Here is a 19,653-nt window from a genome sequence, read left to right as displayed (position 1 = left end):
TAGTAGCGTCTCGTAGCCTCAATTTTACCTCTTCAACGACTCTAAAACTGGAATTTACGGAGAATTCAGGATCCGAATCCAATTGAAAATGGACGGAAACGACCATTCTCGTGATTTTCTGCAAATTACGAGCTAATTTGATGATAAAATTCACGAATTTACGTTCGTTGGACAGGTAGGTTTGAGGTTAGGAAATCGCCACTAGAAAATTTTTGGTAGACGTTTTTCTAAGACTTTTACTGGATTTTTGAAAAATTTCTAGCATGACACTTGGCAGCTTTATTTTTAGAACTATGGCATATATTGACAATATTTTTGATAAATTCCATCCAGGCACTCTTATCAATTCGGAAAGAGTTGTGTGTTAACCTGATTTCGAGATCAGTGATAGATTTCTTCTGTGGTATTAAGCAAAGCCACAGAAATATTAGTAAGATTTCTTCTGAGATTTTTTTAGCGCAGTCATTGAAGATACATTGCAAATGCCTTGTAGGGTAGGTGCTTGTGAACATCCATTACGAAGTCTTGGAAAAATATGATATTTATTAGGAAAGTTTTGGCAGACTTGTTTCATGACTCTTCGCGTATATCTGAGATGGTTTTTGCTGGATTCAAGGTTAAATCGCCAGCTGAAATAATGGAAATATTGCTCTCAATCCCTTGGGATACCTTACAATAGTCAGTTGTTCTAATGAAGTCCAATTATTTTTCATGATATACGTAATGAATTGAAATTCAAACCTAAATATGCAAGACTTTTCTGAAGTGCTGCGGTGCACTTGTCATGGCTTCGTGATGCACCAAGTGCACCGCGGTGCACGATCTGAAAACCGCTGACCTAGAGCATCCCAGAATATAAAACACTTTTTTGATATTCTTGAAGAAGTCTAAATGAATACATATAAACGTAACCCACATCCAAGTTCAGCTTTTAGAACAACTGGTATGTCATTTATTTCGTTTTTTCAAATTTCATGGTGTTCAGGATGTTCTAGGTTATCAATGAAGTCCCAAATACAAATATTCTTATTTTTCCCCAATAAAGGACTCAATTTGCAACAACTTTGCCGAGTACAGTATTCTGTTTAATCGAATGGGTGAATTTATACAGCCATAGAACATAGAAAATGTTGGGGGCATATATGACCCCTCCGGCTCCAAATGGTTAAGGGATTCTAAGAGGGCCCATGGGGTCTCAGAGGCGCTTCAAAAGGTCTCTGGGGAGTTTCAAAAGTTCCATGGGGTTTCAGATGCCTCAGTGGCGTTTCAGGCAACTAAATTGGCGTTCTAGGTGGTCTCTGGGGCGTCTCAAAAGAGTCACAGGGGGTTTCGGAGGAATTTCTGTAGGTGTTCTTCTTCTTATTTGTGGGTCTACGTTCCCACTGGAACTTGGTGGGGTTCTTTTCAATTCAGTGTTCTTTGTGCACTTCTACAGTTCATAATTGAAGGGCTTCCTTTGCCTGCCATTGCATGAATTGGTATATTGCGAGGTAAGAACAATGTTACACTATGTTCAAGGGAAGTCAAGAAAATTTCCCGAACGGAACCTTAATCGACCTGGAGTGTTTGGAGGTCTCAGGGGCGTTTCAGTGGGTCTCAGGGGATACGAGGGGCTCTCAAAGGTGTTCCAGGAGTACTCAAGGAGCTTCAGAGGGTCTCATGGAGCCTCTTGGAGATTTTATGTAGTCTGTAGGGTACTTCAGAGGAACTCAGGGGCATTTAGGAGGACATCAGAGGAGTATCAGGAGGTTTTCTGGGGGTGTTAGGGGCATTTTGGGGGATCTCAAAAGCATTCTATGGGATCCCGGCGCGACCCAGTGGTGGTACGTTTTTTTATTAGGTACTACGAGATCTCAGGGGCGTTTCAGAGGATTCCGGAAGTTTTCAGATGGAGTCCCATGGAGTCTTAGAAGTGTTTCAGAGTATTTGATGGGGTATCGGAAGCACAACGAGACTTCAGGGGGTTCCATGGTATTTCAGTCAATAGGTCTCAAGGGCGCTTTATAAGATCTCAGGGGAGTTTCAGGGGGCCTCCGGGGAGTTCCAAGGAGTCTCAGAAGCGTTTTAGGACGTCACAAAAGTGTTTCAGGAAACTTAGTAAACATTTCAATCTCTGTTGCGATGTTGTAGGTCATCCAAACTATTATTAAGTTAAGAATATAGGATCTACAGCAGCTAGAGAACATTTTTGATAGCGAAAAGTTGTGTTTCGCAATCAACTAGGTGTATGAATAAAGATTAGGAGATGCTTTCGAGGTAGTAATAAGTATCAGAACTGTTCTGCTATTAGGAAGGTGTCGTTGGATAAATGTACGACTCATGCTGAAAAAACATCATTTTGCAACTTGTTAAATAGATAACTAATATAGGACTTCAAGCAGGTCTAGTACCGCACCATACCAGTCAGATTAGGGCCTGAGCGTCCTCTGATGTACATAGGAGTCGTCTCCTTTCATCTTGTACCGGTTGGATGTCTCTTTAGAGTCATTTTAGTCGGTTTGCTATCCGACATCCTAATGACGTGACCCGCCCACCGTAGCCTCCCGATTTTCGCGATATGGACGATGGTTGGTTCTCTTAGCAGCTGATGCAGCTCGTGGTTCATTCGCCTTCTCCAAGTCCCGTCTTCCATCTGCACTCCGCCGTAGATGGTACGCAACACCTTCCGTTCGAAAACTCCAAGGGCGCGTTGATCCTCTGCACGTGTCCGCAGAAGACTACCGGTTTATTCAGCGTTTTGTAGATAGTTAACTTCGAGTGACGGCGAATTTTGTTCGATCGTAGAGTTCTGCGGAGTCCAAAGTAAGCTCGATTTCCTGCCACAATGCGTCTTTGAATTTCTCTGCGGCTATCGTTGTCAGCGGTTACCTTACCGGGGGTGGAAGCTCAGGTAAAATATTATCTCCTGGGCGCCCATTAAAAACACCACCCCCGGCGAAGACTGGCGCTCGAGCCTAGCTATTTAGCACTGTAGTTCGAGGAAATGCCAATGCAGAACCCGTAACTTCCGGGAAGGTAAGCCCAGCTCCCTGGGTTAGTGGGTTGGTGTCAGGCCCTGCGAGCCAGCCGTAAAAAAGACTAGCACCGGAAAATCAGCAAGAGAAGAATGCGAACCGATACCAATGGCGACGACCACAGCGACGAAAAGGGACTTGCGATTGGAAGCTCGGTACGTGGAACTGCAGATCTCCCAACTTCATCGGGAGCACCCGCATACTCGCCGATATACTGAAGGACCGCGGGTTCGGAATCGTAGCGCTGCAGGAGGTGTGCTGGACAGGATCTATGGTGCGAACGTTTAGAGGTAATCATACCATCTACCAGAGTTGCGGCAACACACGTGAGCTGGGAACAGCTTTTATAGTGATGGGCGACATGCAGAGGCGCGTGATCGGTTGGTGGCCGATCGACGAAAGAATGTGCAGGTTGAGGATCAAGGGCCGATTCTTCAACATTAGCATAATAAACGTGCACAGCCCACACTCCGGAAGCACTGATGATGACAAAGACGCATTTTACGCGCAGCTCGAACGCGAGTACGACCGCTGCCCAAACCACGACGTCAAGATCATCATAGGGGATCTAAACGCTCAGGTAGGCCAGGAGGAGGAATTCAGACCGACGATTGGAAAGTTCAGCGCCCACCAGCTGACGAACGAAAATGGCCTACGCCTCATCGATTTCGCCGCCTCCAAGAACATGGCCATTCGTAGCACCTTCTTCCAGCACAGCCTCCCGTATCGTTACACCTGGAGATCACCACAACAAACGGAATCGCAAATCGACCACGTTCTGATTGATGGACGGCACTTCTCCGACATTATCGACGTCAGGACCTATCGTGGCGCTAATATCGACTCTGATCACTACCTGGTGATGGTTAAACTGCGCCCAAAACTCTCCGTTATTAACAACGTACATTACCGGCGGCCGCCCCGGTACGATCTAGAGCGACTGAAGCAACCGAATGTCGCCACCGCATACGCGCAGAATCTCGAGGCAGCGTTGCCGGACGAGGGTGTGCTCGATGTGGCCCCTCTAGAGGACTGCTGGAGTACAGTCAAAGCAGCCATCAACAACGCAGCCGAGAGCACTATCGGGTACGTAGAACGGAGTCGACGAAACGATTGGTTCGACAAGGAGTGTAGAGCGGTTCTGGAGGAGAAGGATGCAGCGCGGGCGGTAATGCTGCAGCATGGAACCCGACAGAATGTGGAGCGATACAGACAGAAGCGGAAGCAGCAGACCCGTCTCTTCCGGGAGAAAAAGCGGCGCCTGGAAGAAGCGGAGTGCGAGGAAATGGAACTGCTGTGCCGTTCACAGGAAACACGCAAGTTCTACCAGAAGCTCAACGCATCCCGCAAAGGCTACGTGCCGCAAGCCGAAATATGCAGGGATAAGGAAGGGAGCCTCCTGACGGACAAACGTGAGGTGATCGAAAGGTGGAAGCAGCACTTCGACGAGCACCTGAATGGCGAAGAGAATGTAGGCACGGAGGACCAAGGCAGCGGAGGAAATGACTATGTTGGTGCAGCAGAGGACGGGAACGAACCAACTCCCACGCTGAGGGAAGTTAAGGAGGCCATCCACCAGCTCAAAAACAACAAAGCGGCTGGTAAGGACGGTATCGCAGCAGAACTCATCAAGATGGGCCCGGAAAAGTTGGCCACCTGTCTGCACCAGTTAGTAGTCAAGATCTGGGAAACCGAACAGCTACCGGAGGAGTGGAAGGAAGGGATAATCTGTCCCATCCACAAGAAAGGCGACAAGTTAATGTGTGAGAACTTTCGAGCGATCACCATTTTGAATGCCGCCTACAAAGTGCTATCCCAGATCATCTTCCGTCGTCTTTCACCTAAAGTAAATGAGTTCGTGGGAAGTTACCAAGCCGGTTTCATCGACGGCCGGTCGACAACGGACCAGATCTTCACCGTACGGCAAATCCTCCAGAAATGCCGTGAATACCAGGTCCCAACGCATCACCTGTTCATCGACTTCAAAGCGGCATACGACAGTATCGACCGCACAGAGCTATGGAAAATCATGGACGAGAACAGCTTTCCCGGGAAGCTGACTAGACTGATAAGAGCAACGATGGACGGTGTGCAGAACAGCGTAAGGATTTCGGGTGAACTATCCAGTTCATTTGAATCCCGACGGGGACTGCGACAAGGTGATGGACTTTCCTGCCTACTATTCAACATCGCCCTGGAAGTTGTTATGCGACGAGCCGGGCTCAACAGCCGGGGTACGATCTTCACGAAATCCAGCCAATTTGTCTGTTTTGCGGATGACATGGATATTATTGCTAGAACATTTGGAACGGTGGCAGAACAGTACACCCGCCTGAAACGTGAAGCAGCAAAGGTCGGACTGGTGGTGAATGCGGCTAAGACAAAGTACATGCTGGTAGGTGGGACTGAGCGAGACAGGACAAGCCTTGGCAGCAATGTTACGATAGACGGGGATACTTTCGAGGTGGTAGAAGAATTCGTCTACCTCGGTTCCTTGCTAACGGCTGACAATAACGTGAGCCGTGAAATACGAAGGCGCATCATCAGTGGAAGGGGGCTGTCCATAAACCACGTGGTCATTTTTTTGGGACTTCTCAACCCCCCCAAGTATAGATCTGAGGTTTTGAACTCCATGTTAGTTTGGATAACCTGCATTGTCTTGATAATGTCAAGGAGTGGCTTCCGGGTTTGCCGAAGACTCGCGGATTACAGCATATTACGCAATGTAACAATTTGTTGCCAAAACGAACACAATTACTCATGTAGATTTGATGGACTGTATTTCAGAACAGTTTGGAACTCCTGGAACTGTTCATATTTATATTCATGGAGAAATCCAGTCAAATGCATATGAATGTAAATTATATCCAAAATCAGTTAATACTCCTGGTCAAACTTCTCCGTCTTTGCAGACCAGTGTAATTATGATCCTCCAGTCCAGGCAGCCATCATGGTGCAATAAGGGGAAACCGTGTGATTTATCGAAGAATTTTTCATTACAGTCAGTACAATGCAACGCATGTTTGCACTTATTAGTTTTCTTTCGCATCCGATCCGGTAACAATAATGCGAAGCATTGCCACACGGATTCCCACTCCGCGCTCCATTGCCACCATTTCCACCACACCGACGACCGCGTGCGGGCTCGACACAAACCAACAACGCGATGGAAGGTTGGCGTCGCCGTTAACCGGCGAAAGTCAGCCAGGGCAGAAAATGAACTTTTATGAAATTTCATAAAGTTTAATATCTTTCACTTCCGCTTACGCGTCCTGCATTGGGAAAGATGTGCGCGTACTGCGGGGATGCGGGGTGAAAGGCGACTCCAATGTTTAGCTTATAGAAACGGCGTTTTTGAGTCATCCTCAGTATGATCTTACTGAATACTCGTGCGCTTACCGCATCGGCTACATGAGCTCTATATGGATCTAATAACCACAGCCTCTGATTTGTATGCAGAAGGTCCTGAAATAGTACTTGGACAGATGTTCTTCCCTCAAAAGCGCATTTCACACGGCCCCTCCCAAAAAAAGTGAACTAACCTGCATCCAGAGAACACCTCAACACAAGCCTTTCCCGCTCAGGAGGTGGGGCATCCCATGCATCCGACGATGGTGGTGGAACTCGAGCTAACATGTTATTAAAACCAAGAAATTCGCGCTCCCCTTCTTACCTAAGAGTCGTTTACGCCGTCGCCGTCCTCATCGCGTTGCAGTTGCACATTGGATAGTTGCGCGCAAAAGTGCATCCTTGCATCGCCTCGTGGTGGTGGTTGCAACTTGCAACTTCATTCGCTCTGCGCTCAGCTCCGCGTGCTATGGTACCTCCCGGCACGGGTGCGGTAAAATATGACTTTTCTCGATAATTTCCGGACGGATGCTACGCTACGGGGATGTGGGGCTGAACGTGAATCCTGGATGAAGTTGCGTTCCCGGTCGGTGGGTAGCTGAGGGATAAATTACAAGCTTGGTTGTTCGGTATTGCAGCCGCGGCTTTGGACAAACTTCCAATTGGATTATGTGTGCGGTTGCGGAAAGTTCGATCCCGTTGGTTGGAAGGAAATATAGGGCTGTCCATAAACCACGTGGTCATGAGGGGGGGTGGGGGGGGGGGGTTTGGCCAGTGACCATTTTGTATGGACAAATAAAAAAATTTGAATGGACTAATGACCACGCGGGGGGGGGGGGGGGGGTGTTGAGAAGTCCCAAAAAAATGACCACGTGGTTTATGGACAGCCCCTATGATGTGATATGATGTTTAATATTTCTCGGAAGTTGGGATCTTCGGGATTTCTCCGGAAAGTTTATTTCAAAACCTATATCGGGTACTGTAGTAATTCTGGTGTATTTCCTGCTTTTTATTGTGGTGCTAAAACAAACTCTGTAATATTTGTGTTTAGATGTTCATCAGCTTCTGTTTTTTGCCTTTCTCGTACACCAAGGTGTACCGAAAGGCTATATGTTCACTCCAAAAATGAAATTTTGATAGAACCCCCGGCGGGCCAAGTCTTATATACCTATCGACTCAGCTCGATGAGTTGAGATGATGTCTGTGTGTATGTATGTGTGTGTGTATGTATGTGTGTGCGTGTGTATGTGTGTATGTGTACAAAAATGTCACCTCACTTTTGGATAGTAAATATGTATCATCCGATTTCAACGCTTTTGTTTTCAATCGACGCGGAATATTGTCCCATTGTTTCCTATTGAAAATGGTTTGAATCGGTCCAGCCGTTCCGGAGTTATGGCCATTTAGGTGTTCCGGACCGCCCAACAAACATTTTGGCTGTACAAGAATTGAACAAACCACTCTTGATCAAACTTTAGCTAAAGAAACAGTTATTCAACTAATTCTGTTTCTTGGGCGGTACCCCAGGAAGGGGCCAGATATGAAAATGCAACAAACCCATGCATGCGACCCATCTAACCACGGCATTTTCGATTATCTGACGAACGGTAATCAGGAAAATAGTCGCAGATTATATCTGAACCGGTGGTGTTCCGGAACCGGTTCTGGGTGTCCCGCCGGAAGTGGCCAAATATAAAAATGAACCAAACCCATGCATGCGACACATCAAATTGCAGCTTTTTGTATAACCTGATGAACGGTAGACTGGAAAATAGTCTCGGACCATATCTAAACCGGTAGCATACCAGAACCGGTTCCGGGTGTCCCACTGTAAGTGGCCAAATGTAAAAGTGAAACAAACCCATGCATACGACACATCAAATCACCGCTTTTTATGTAACCTGATGAATGGTTAACAGGAAAATAGTCTCAGACCATATCTGATCCGGTAGTGTTCCGGAACCGGTTCCGGGTATCCCGCCGGAAGTGAACAAATAAAAGTGAACCAAACCCATGCATGTGACACATAAAATCGCAGCTTTTTCTAGAGCCTGATGAACGATAAATAGGAAAATAGTCTCAGACTATATCTGTACCGGTAGTGTTGCAGAACCGGTTCCGGGTGTCTCACCGGAAGTGGCCAAATATAAAAGTGAAACAAACCCATGCATGCGACACATCAAATCGCCGCTTTTTCAATAACCTGAGGAACGGTAAGCAGGAAAATAGTCTCAGATCATATCTGAACCGGTAGTATCCCGGAACCGGTTCCTGGTGTCCCGCCGGAAGTGGCCTAAATCATACATGCGACACATCAAATCACGGCCTTTTGGATAACTTGTACGATCAGCAAGAAAATAAGCTATGCCTACATTAGAAACTACTGATAGTGTTCCGGAATCGATTTGAGGTATCTCGCTGAAAGTAGCCGAATGTAAAAGAGAACCAAAAAATATTCGCGACACATCAAATGGCTTTTAAGGTATCCTGATGAACGGTTACCAAGAAAAAAAATCTCAGATCATGCTTGGGGAAATTAGTAGTGTCCCGGAATCGGTTCCCGGTGTCCCTCTGGATGTGGTCAAATGTAGAAGGGAACCCAACTCCATGCATGCGCTTCTTAAAACCGCGGTTTTTTCGGTAAGCTGATGAAAGGTTTTTAAGAAAACCAGCTCAGATTACGTTAGAGACCACCGATAATATTCCACAACCGGTTTCAGGTGTCCCGCCGGAATTGGTCAAATGTAAAAATGAACCATGTAAATTTTCCGGAACCGATTAAGGGTGTCCCACTGGAAGTGGACATACATAAAAGTGAATCAAACCCATGCTTGCGGTACATCAAATCGCTTTTTTGTCAGTAACCTGATGCATGGATGATAAGAAAATAGGCACAGTCCACAGAAGTTACACCTGGTAGTGTTTTTAGTTCCGGGTAACCTGATTAACAGTTTTCATAAACTCAGATCACATTTGAATATACCGGTAGTGTTACGGAATCATTTCCGGGGGTCTCGTAAGCAATACAAAATATACTCAGATTACATAAGAGGCTACCGGTGGTGTTGCAGAAGCAGCGTTGGGTGCTTTAGCGAAATTACGAAAGTGAACTAAATGATTGCAAGCGATAGATATGTGTAAGAGAACCAAAAACCTAAAAAAACTAAAGCGATCTCATCAAATCACACCATTTTAGATTCCTGAGACGTAAATTTACAGTAGGATGGATCAACGTTGTTTGGAAAAATTAAAATTTAAGAGCATCAGCCCGGAACATTCTTTTAAATCTTTATTTGCGTCTAAAATTACTACGCAAAATTTTGATGCGGCTGGAGGGCGAGATCTGTAATGTGGTTGATATTTGAATGTGATATAGCATTAGCAATTCAACTTACTACATTATAAATTCATGAATTTTGCAACCAATGGTAATAAAATATAGCATAGAATGTGCAGATAAAACTTTGTCAAAGTGTTCTGTGCAAAAACTTTAATCCTGGCTAGTAATTGTCACACTGTTGAAAATGCTTTGACATCCATGTGCACAACAGAACACGTGCTCGATGAACAAATTGAGATTTGAAATTATGAAAAGAAATCCACGTACTCCGGTGAGACTCGAACTCACGACTCCCAATTCGCTAGACGGGCACTTCTATTCCTTCAAGCTACGGAGTCACTCGACTATCTCCGTCGCCAGCAGGCCTAGAACTGAACTCGATTCCACAATCGCACATGGTTATCTTCTTTTCACAATCCAAACCCCCTTCGGATGGGATTAGATGAACATCTAACACATTGTCTGTTGTGCACATGTATGTCAAAGCGAGAGAGGAAGTTATTTTTAATTGTCGAGAGCTTCGGGCACTGCCTCCCAATCACTTATTGGTATGGCAATTAGTGTGCAGTCGGACTCTCGACGGGTCGGTCCTCGGCCGACCGAATACGGTAAGGGTGACCGTAGCTCCTTACGTCTTCTTGTACCGGTCGGATGACTCTCGAGAACCATTTTAGTCGGGTTGCTATCCGACATCCTGATGACGTGACCCGCCCACCGTAGCCTCCCGATTTTCGCGGTATGGACGATGGTTGGTTCTCTCAGCAGCTGATGCAGCTCGTGGTCCATTCGCCTTCTCCAAGTCCCGTCTTCCATCTGCACTCCGCCGTAGATGGTACGCAACACCTTCCGTTCAAAAACTCCAAGGGCGCGTTGGTCCTCTGCACGTAGGGTCCATGTTTCGTGCCCATAGAGAACAACCGGTCTAATCAGCGTTTTTTTAGATAGTTAGCTTCGTGTTACGGCAACATTTATTCGATCGTAGAGTTCTACGGAGTCCAAAGTAAGCACGACTTCCTGCCACAATGCGCCTCTGAATTTCTCTGCTGGTGTCGTTGTCGGCGGTCATCAGTGAGCCTAAGTACACGAATTCTTCAACCGCCTCGATTTCATCACCGTCGATAGAAATTCGGGATAGCGGACGAGGTGATTCTTCCCTGGAGCCATTTGCCATAATGCACTTTGTCTTCGACACATTAATGACTAATCCGATTCGCCTGGCTTCACTCTCTAGTCGGATGTACGTTTCCGTCATCGTCTCAAATTTACGAGCAATTCTGCTGGAGGTTCGACTGTATGGTTCCAACAATTAATTAAAACCGGCTACTCAGTCTTGAACTAACAAACGATGTTTATTACTTGCCCAACGTTTCGACACGGGGTTGGTGTCTTCTTCAGGGGGAACTAGAATTTAATACATTTACTAACTGGTCTGTTACATAATTTTGTCACGGTAACTTACACTAATTTCGTCGTTTTTGGTCTTATGTTTCGTCTAACTGTAACTGTGCTGTTTTTTGTTTGATGGTACAGCGTGTTGTCCGCAGACAAGGGGAACAGGACCGTGATCATGAAGAGGGAGGACTACGACAACAAAATGCGGGCGTTAGTCAATGACACCACCACGTACGAAAAAGTGAGGTCAGATCCCACGTCCAGGTACCAAATTGGTAACAACAGCATAGTTAGACGGCTTAGGAACCTCAAGCTGATCGAATACCGAACAGCGCATGAACTAACCTCGAACAATGCAATATGTCCCCGAATCTACGGACAGCCAAAAGCGCACAAGCCGGATCTCCCACTTCGCCCCGTCATCCCCAACATAACAGCTCCAACATACAAGCTTGCCAAATACATTGCCGCAATCCTACAAAACTCCTTCCATAGTCAGTACAATACGTCCAGCTCATTCGAGTTCTGCGACGAGGTGAACAACGTAACACTTCCAGAGGGATACGTTATGATCTCCCTCGACGTTACGTCGTTGTTCACAAACGTCCCCCGATCGCTAGTGATTAAAAACATAATCGAGCGATGGAATGAGGTCAAAACCCAAATAAACCTCGACCTATTCCTGGAGATAGTGGAGTACTGTATGGAAGCCAGTTTCTTCTGTTTCGAGGGACAATACTACAAACAGACGTATGGGACAGCCATGGGAAGCCCGCTCTCCCCCATAGTAGCCGACATCGTCCTAGATTCGGTTATCAGCCTAGCTATGCAATCTATACCCTTTGAGATAACAATCTTTAGGAAATACGTGGACGACATCTTCATGGCGATCCCACGGAATAGCGAGCAACTAGTCCTTGAGGCCTTCAATAGTGTAGAACCGAGGCTGCAGTTCACTATCGAAAGCGAAAACGATCGGCGACTGGCATTCCTAGATACGACGGTCATACGCAACCAGGACCAGTCCCTAACGACAGAGTGGTACGCGAAACCGATCGCATCGGGCAGGATGCTGAACTACACCTCGTTTCACCAGCCAAAGCACAAAATTAACGTTGCGAACAACTTAATACACCGCGTATGTTCGCTAACCCGCAACAAATCAATGGAGGAAATAGTGAAGACGATCCACCACCACCTCCAGATGAACAACTACCCCAAACACCTGATCAACAGACTTCTCCATCTGTACATCAACAAACCCGCAGCAACCCACCCACAAACAAACTCACCCAGCCGACCATCGTGCCAGCTATCTCCCGAACCACCCACAACAACGCCAACCGAATCCATCCAGCCAGTCATCCTGCCAGCAAACCCCACCCAACTAGAACCGCCCCCACAAGATTCACACGACACTGATGAGGACCAAAATCTCCAAACTATAACAATTCCCAGCATCCACACAACCGACCTGACCGAACGAACAAACAACCGACGAACAGATGAGCAACCTGAAACGACGCAAAATGTGAAAACCTACAGATCGATAGGGGAGACTGGGGAGACTTGATCCCTTTTTCTTAATTTACCTGAAACTTTAAGAAAAAACACAAAACTAGATCCGATTTCCGTTCAAAATGGCAGGTGAACATCTATTGCAAGTTAATACACAACAGAATGCCTTTAAATTATTGTTAAAGTTATCAAAACTGTGTTTTTATGGAGGCATGTCTTATGATGTATTTTTCAAAAATGGGTGACACTTAATCCCCCTTTGAGCACATGGTTTATTTAAAGGGAAAATAATTCCAGAGTCTTCCTATTCATTTTCATTTCGAGTTTTCTTGTATTTTCGATGAACATGGAGTGTTTGAAATTGTAAGATTTCCTTAAATTTTTAAAGATATGCCGTATTTTAAAAATGGGGAGACTTGATCCCCCTTTTCTTGGTTTGTACTAAAGTAATAATTATCTGACACATTTTATCGTTGAATAGACTAGAATTCCAAGTAAATAGAGGCTTCCGAATAGAATTTTATTTTTCACATGTATAATGTGTGTGTAATCCTCGAGGGATCAAGTCTCCCCATGTCACTGTTATGTATACTAAGCCGAATTAATTAAAATATGTTAACAACAGCCTTATTTGGATAAATAAGTTTGAGTGTATTTTATTTAAACTATGTGCTGTAAAATTTTGACTCGATTTGGTTCAATTTTCACAAAGTTATTGAGATTTTTCGGAATCGACTAAAAAATTTCTGAAGGACTGAAAACAAAACATCAGCCGTTAAAAAATAATGCAATGTACAATCGAAATCACTTGTAGCCAAAACATAGTCGTTTGTTCAGGAGTAGTTTTGAAAAAAATATGCTAGAAGAAAAATGTTTTTGATTCCGAGAAAATATGGGGGGAACAAGTCTCCCCAGGGATCAAGTCTCCTCAGTCTCCCCTACCCTATGTACCTGCCCTTTCTCGACGAATCACCAAGATACTGGCCAAGGACTACCCAGACGTTAACATCACCACCAGACAATCCAGGACAATCCACCAGCTGCACACGAAAGTCAAACACCCTACAAGAAAAGAGGAAATCAGTAATGTAATTTATAAGATTCCTTGCAACGACTGTAATAGTTGTTACGCTGGAATGACTAGGAATAATCTAAGCAAAAGACTAACAGGACACAAGAGTAATGTAAACAAACTAGACAAATTGATGAACGATAACCAGACTAATACAGAAGCAGCCAAAGAAACACTAATAGAAACAACCACAGCTCTAATTGAACACTGCATACAACACAACCATAGATTTAACCTAGACCGAACAGAGATTATAGACCATAGCTACAAACCAATAACACTACCATTCCTTGAAATGTGCCACATCACAAACACAGACCACACAGTCAATAAACGAACAGACATTGATAGGCTAAGTACCACATACGCAGCAGTGTTGCACAGCATTAAGAATCTAACCAAACGATACACACTGAGCACACAAGACCATACCGTAGACGAAACGTAGTTATTAAGATAGGGCACTTTTCGCTACCAACAAATTTTCAAACAAAATTGAGGGGATGATAATATTTAGCAAAATTGCGCCATTGCCAATAGTCCGTTAGAAGGTATTACAAGCCAAATAAGTGTAAGATAATTGTTTTCCATAAAATTGATCCGTACAGACTAGAAACTAGACAAAAATAATAACGACAATAATTTTACAGCATGTACCATCAAACAAAAAACAGGACAGTTACAGTTAGACGAAACATAAGACCAAAAACGACGAAATTAGTGTAAGTTACCGTGACAAAATTATGTAACAGACCAGTTAGTAAATGTATTAAATTCTAGTTCCCCCTGAAGAAGACACCAACCCCGTGTCGAAACGTTGGGCAAGTAATAAACATCGTTTGTTAGTTCAAGACTGAGTAGCCGGTTTTATATTTTTTACGAGCAATAATATCAATATCATCAGCGAAACCAAGCAGCTGCACGGACTTCGTGAAAATCGTTTCACTCGTGTTTATCCCCGATCTCCTAATTACACCTTCTAACGCAATGTTGAACAGCAAGCACGAACGAACATCACCTTGCCGTAACCCTCTGCGAGATTTGAAGGGACTCGAGAGTGTCCCTGATACTCGAACTACGCACGTCACTCGATCCATCGACGCCTTGATCAACCGTGTCAGTTTATCCGGGAATCCGTATTCGTGCATAATCTGCCATAGCTGTTCTCGATCGATTGTATCATACGCCGATTTGAAATCGATGAACAGGTGATGTGTAGGCACGTTGTATTCGCAGCATTTCTGAAACACCTGGCGAACATATAGTCCGTTGTAGTGCGTTCACCCATAAATCCAGTCTGATATTGCCCCACGAACTCTCTTGCAATTTGAAGCCCTATAACGGTCATCTATTCAACAAGTTGCAAAATGATGATTTTTCAGCATGGTTCTATAACAAAAGGTTGAGGGCCAAAAGGTCAAAAGTCATAAGGTCGACGGTCACAAGGTTGAAAGGTGTTCGCGAAGATGCGCTTCCAACGTGGGCAGCAGCAATGTTCTAAATTTCACCAGGTTAGGCCCATCGGGCAAAGTGGTGTTTGTGATATGATAATTTTGAAGTAGTAGTCGTGTCATGTCAACTTCGGCAAGCCGAAATCGCACGAAGTTGCCGAAGGTGACGTCACGTTCCAGAAGCTGCGAACAAATTTTCTGGCATTTTCTGGCGAACGTGACGTCGCGATCAGCTGATCGGAATGTTTACATATTTTTATCGACTAATACAGGCAAACATATACGTTCACCCGGACCTGTGAATAATTGACATCGGGGCAGCAGCATGCTGAGATGCGCAACCAACACCAATCATCGCATCGGAGCCGTCATCGATGACCGTCACGAAGTACGCGCACTCACCCGAGCCGACGGGACAGCAGCGACGAGCAGCGAGAGAGTGAGTGCCGTGAGATCCAACCGTGAGAGCAGCAGCGAACGCCGCCGCCGTAGCCATCATCATTATCATCGATGCTCGTCTCCCTGCAGCCAATGTGATCATGGTTTGTTCCATACACGTCACGTGGGTTCTACGCGCGCGTAGATTCTTGCACGTGGTTCTGGAACGTTAGATTTTTTGGTATATATGCGACCCGTTCGCGGTCGCAAGTCAGTTGAATTCTAAAAGTGAACAAGTTACAAGCGTTCGCGAGGCTTGAACATCGCGAAGTGAAATTATCCAAAAGTAAATAGTAGCAGTAGAGAATAAAGTAGTGAAAGTGAAAGCGCTCTAGTGATTATTTCCTCCCAATCCGAAATCCAATTCTCTATCTGCCACGTCATACAGCCCAGTGCTTCGTGCCTAAATATTCTTGTGTTTATTGCCAAACAAAAGGACAAAATGTCGAAAGGTCAAAAGGTCGAAAGGTCAAAAGGTCGAAATGGAAAAGATAACTAGGACAAAAGATCGAAAATACAAGTGAAAATACAAAAGTTCGATATTAAAATATAATTAGGAAAATAAGGTCGAAGGATCGATGGGCCAAAAGGTCGAAAGGTTGTCATAAAAAATAACTATCACAGAACGTCGAAAGAAAGAAGGTTGAATGGACAAAAGCTCAAAGGCTGCAGTTAGTAATACAAAAAAGTACCAGGATTAGGTTCGAGATGCAGATTTCAAATTTATTCAAGTACCTGCTGAGTGCTGCGCGATGATTTTCGCCATAAATATCAGTCATAATCAATTTATCAACATTGAAGGAGAGGTTGTTAAAAAAACCGTAACGATCTTTACATTTTTTTTTTTGATATTTTAGAAGATATTCGAGGGAGATTTTTTTGGAAATATCCAAATCCAAATGAAAAATTACTGCTGTGATAATATAACTCGCAAAAAACGTGCTATTTTAAACAAGGCAAAATATTATGAACAATTATTACTTGAAATAACAGCGTATTTTTCAAAGAAGGCATTATTATATAGGAAAAAGTAGTTGTAATCACGCTTATTGCCGTTAAGAACTGCCGTTGTTCAAAAGGATGATATATGATCTACAATAAACTAGTACCAGTTAAACTATTGTACGATGCCCAAATTAAAGAATAGATTCCCGTTGCGGACGAGGAATGTAGTCGAATTCCTGGGTATACTGCTACATTGTGCTTGTTATTATAACGCAATGGTAGGCAAAGAAAGCCCTTTAATAAATAACTGTGGAACTGCGTAAAGAACACAAAGTCGAAAAGATGCAGGCCAAGAAAGATGCAGGTAAGGAAAAAGACGTTAAGAAGGATTTAAGATCATTTTCGGTCGTTTTTTCACATTCGACCTTGCGACCTTTTGTCCTACTTATTTTTTTATTTCGACCTTTTGACCGTCTTTTCACCTTCGACCTTTTGTTCCCCGACCTTTTGTCCTACAACCGACTTTACGATGTAAACTCAAGGACAGTTTGGATTAGCCCATCCAGAATAAATGTCTTTCATCATCGCTCGTTAAGTTTGCGCTTTCGGGTACTGCACTGCACGGTCAATGTGTGCTTCAGCTTTTCCTCAGTCGTAATCTCGTTCAAACCCTTGACTTCGAACAGTGTCTTCTGTAAAAGAGTCCATGGTTTTCCTATACTCTGAGTTCTTAATCGTCGAATCCTTCTTGAGTGCGTCTGGTTTTCACCACGTACCCGCATAACTCCTTCACTGCCGTTCTACGCCCGATTGTCCCATGTTATATGGGAATCCCATATAACATGGGACAATTATGCGTAGAACGGCAGTTCAGCTCTGGGTAGGGTAAACAGGTATAATATGCCCCCCTTAAGCAGAAATGGCAATATAAATATCTAAAATTGACGCCTTATTCCATTTATTGTCCACTGCAAATCGTTGTTCCTAAAGTCAGTGAAGTGTTGCATGAGAACTTTGCCTTTGGAGGGACGGCTATGGCAGCTTTGAAACGTTTTTCGAAAACGTTCCAAAATTTACCTTATCAAAACAAACGGGGCAATACGCCCCAACAAAAGAAAAACGTCTAGCTCCGTGATAAAACTGTACCAAGGATTAATTCCATCGCATGCTTTTTCTAGGAGGGTCTTTTACTAAGTGTTCAACTGCATAAAAGTTGCAAAATAACACAAGCGAACAGAACTAGCTTCGTTTTCAATGAAGTCAGTTTACAAGAGGTAAAATATTACGCCAAAAGCCTCGATTTCAGACTTTTTGATATTTTTATTGCTTTTCTGTACCAATCAACTAACGGATCAGCTTGATGGCAATTATCCTTCAATATTTAAGATCTCTAATCGATCACGCATGCGAAAAGCATTTTAATCGTTAGAAAATGAAGGGGGCGTATTATACCCTTTTACCCTACTTCCTCACTCTTCTAAAAGCGCAGCGTACATCGTTTTGACAATCGAACATTATTTTCTTCCTTCTCCTTCAGCTTCTTCACCTACTGGCTCTCCACAATGCGCTATTCATCATTTCTCCGATTGCTGGCACGCTCCTGTTCGCCTATCTGGTTCTTCGTGAGTTTCTCTTCTCCTGACGAATTCCTGTTCCGTTTCTATGAGCAAGTATTCCGGTGGCTATTCGGCGTCTCCTGATGTTCAGATCGTTCTGTGGCTTACGCCAGAGACTTTCCGGCTGCTGGCGCTCTCAACTTGAGCGCCTTGTGATCGCGCTCAGCAACTGAAATGACAGACCTGATGCCCTTCACCACTTGTTTAATCTTCAGGTGCACATTGTGTTTATATTTGACAAACTCGTAGAGCTCGTTCACGTTTCGCTGTGCTGCTGATCAAAGTGGGTATAAGTACTGTTGAAACCAGTAATTTTCATTTCGGGAGAAATAAAGAAACGCGTTGTGTAGAGTTGTAGGTCAAATAATTGCTTATTTATTCATAACACATCATACCGTATCAAACAATAATCTCTATTCGAAATCCCTTCAGGATGGACATCTAATAACTCACAGAAAGTAGCATTTCAACCAACTTGACTAACAAGATCGATCTTTTGGGTGGCTTTCTCAGTCTTTAAGTCGAGAACGAAATGTTTCTTACTCTCCCGACGTTTCGGCCGAAAGGTTTTGGCCTTTCTCAAGGGTCGCTAAAACATGTATTTAACACTTTACATACAGGGGATGGCCAAAATGTTTGGGATAGGCCACTTTTTTTTCTCTCACAAAAAAGTTCAACAAGCTATAACTTTTCATAGAGTGCATCAAAAAATCTCAAATTTTTACTGTTTGTCAACCTATTATGCGTGCATGATTCGTACAAATTTGGACTAGATTAATTAATATTTCGCAAAGTTAGAACCGTTCGGGTAAAACACTATTTTTCAGGCAACTCATTTTTGAGGTGTCATATCTCGGATACCAGTGAACCGAACTGAATGAAATTTTGAACGTACACTAACAATATGTAAATGCAACACAAACTATTAAAACATAGGTACTTTTTAAACGTTGAAAAAAGTTATCATGGATTGACACTTTTAGGGTTTTTCTCGAAAAAATGTCATTTTTTTTACATCAATGTCAATAAATTTTAGTGTTGATATCCAAAATTTCCACTTCTGTTCTCAAGTTATCTCTAATCAGATATATTAGAGCCTATTATAGCCGAGGCGGTAAACGCACGGGTATTCAGCATGACCATGCTGAGGGTGACGGGTTCGATTCCCGGTCGGTCCAGGATCTTTTCGTAAAGGAAATTTCCTTGACTTCCTTGGGCATAGAGTATCTTCGTGCCTGCCACACGATATACAATGCAAAATGGTCATTGGCAGAGGAAGCTCTCAGTTAAAAACTGTGGAAGTGCTCATAGAACACTAAGCTGAGAAGCAGGCTTTGTCCCAATGTGGACGTTACGCCAAGAAGAGAGAGAGAGAGCCTATTCAGATTGAAGGAAGAACACATTTAGTAATTTTTGTGTGGCATTGTAAATTTGACTTATTTTCCACTATATGGGCAAAAATTTCAATCCGGTATAACTTAATTCGCCGTGAGAAAATATTACATTTTATAACGTCGTA

At 43.9% G+C, this 19,653-nt stretch overlaps 1 protein-coding gene across 1 annotated transcript; it reads left to right on the top strand.

Annotated features, from left to right (window-relative positions):
- The first annotated feature begins 11,269 nt into the window (after nt 1–11,269).
- On the top strand, nt 11,270–12,667 carry LOC134288682 (uncharacterized). The gene has a single exon (XM_062854263.1). It carries the CDS (start codon nt 11,270–11,272, stop codon nt 12,665–12,667), a length of 1,398 nt encoding a protein of 465 aa, XP_062710247.1.
- The last annotated feature ends 6,986 nt before the right edge of the window (nt 12,668–19,653 follow it).

The sequence above is a fragment of the Aedes albopictus genome, chromosome 1, assembly GCF_035046485.1.
Source record: "Aedes albopictus strain Foshan chromosome 1, AalbF5, whole genome shotgun sequence".
Taxonomy (NCBI): Eukaryota; Metazoa; Arthropoda; class Insecta; order Diptera; family Culicidae; genus Aedes; species Aedes albopictus.
This window is presented reverse-complemented; position numbering and strand designations above follow the sequence as displayed.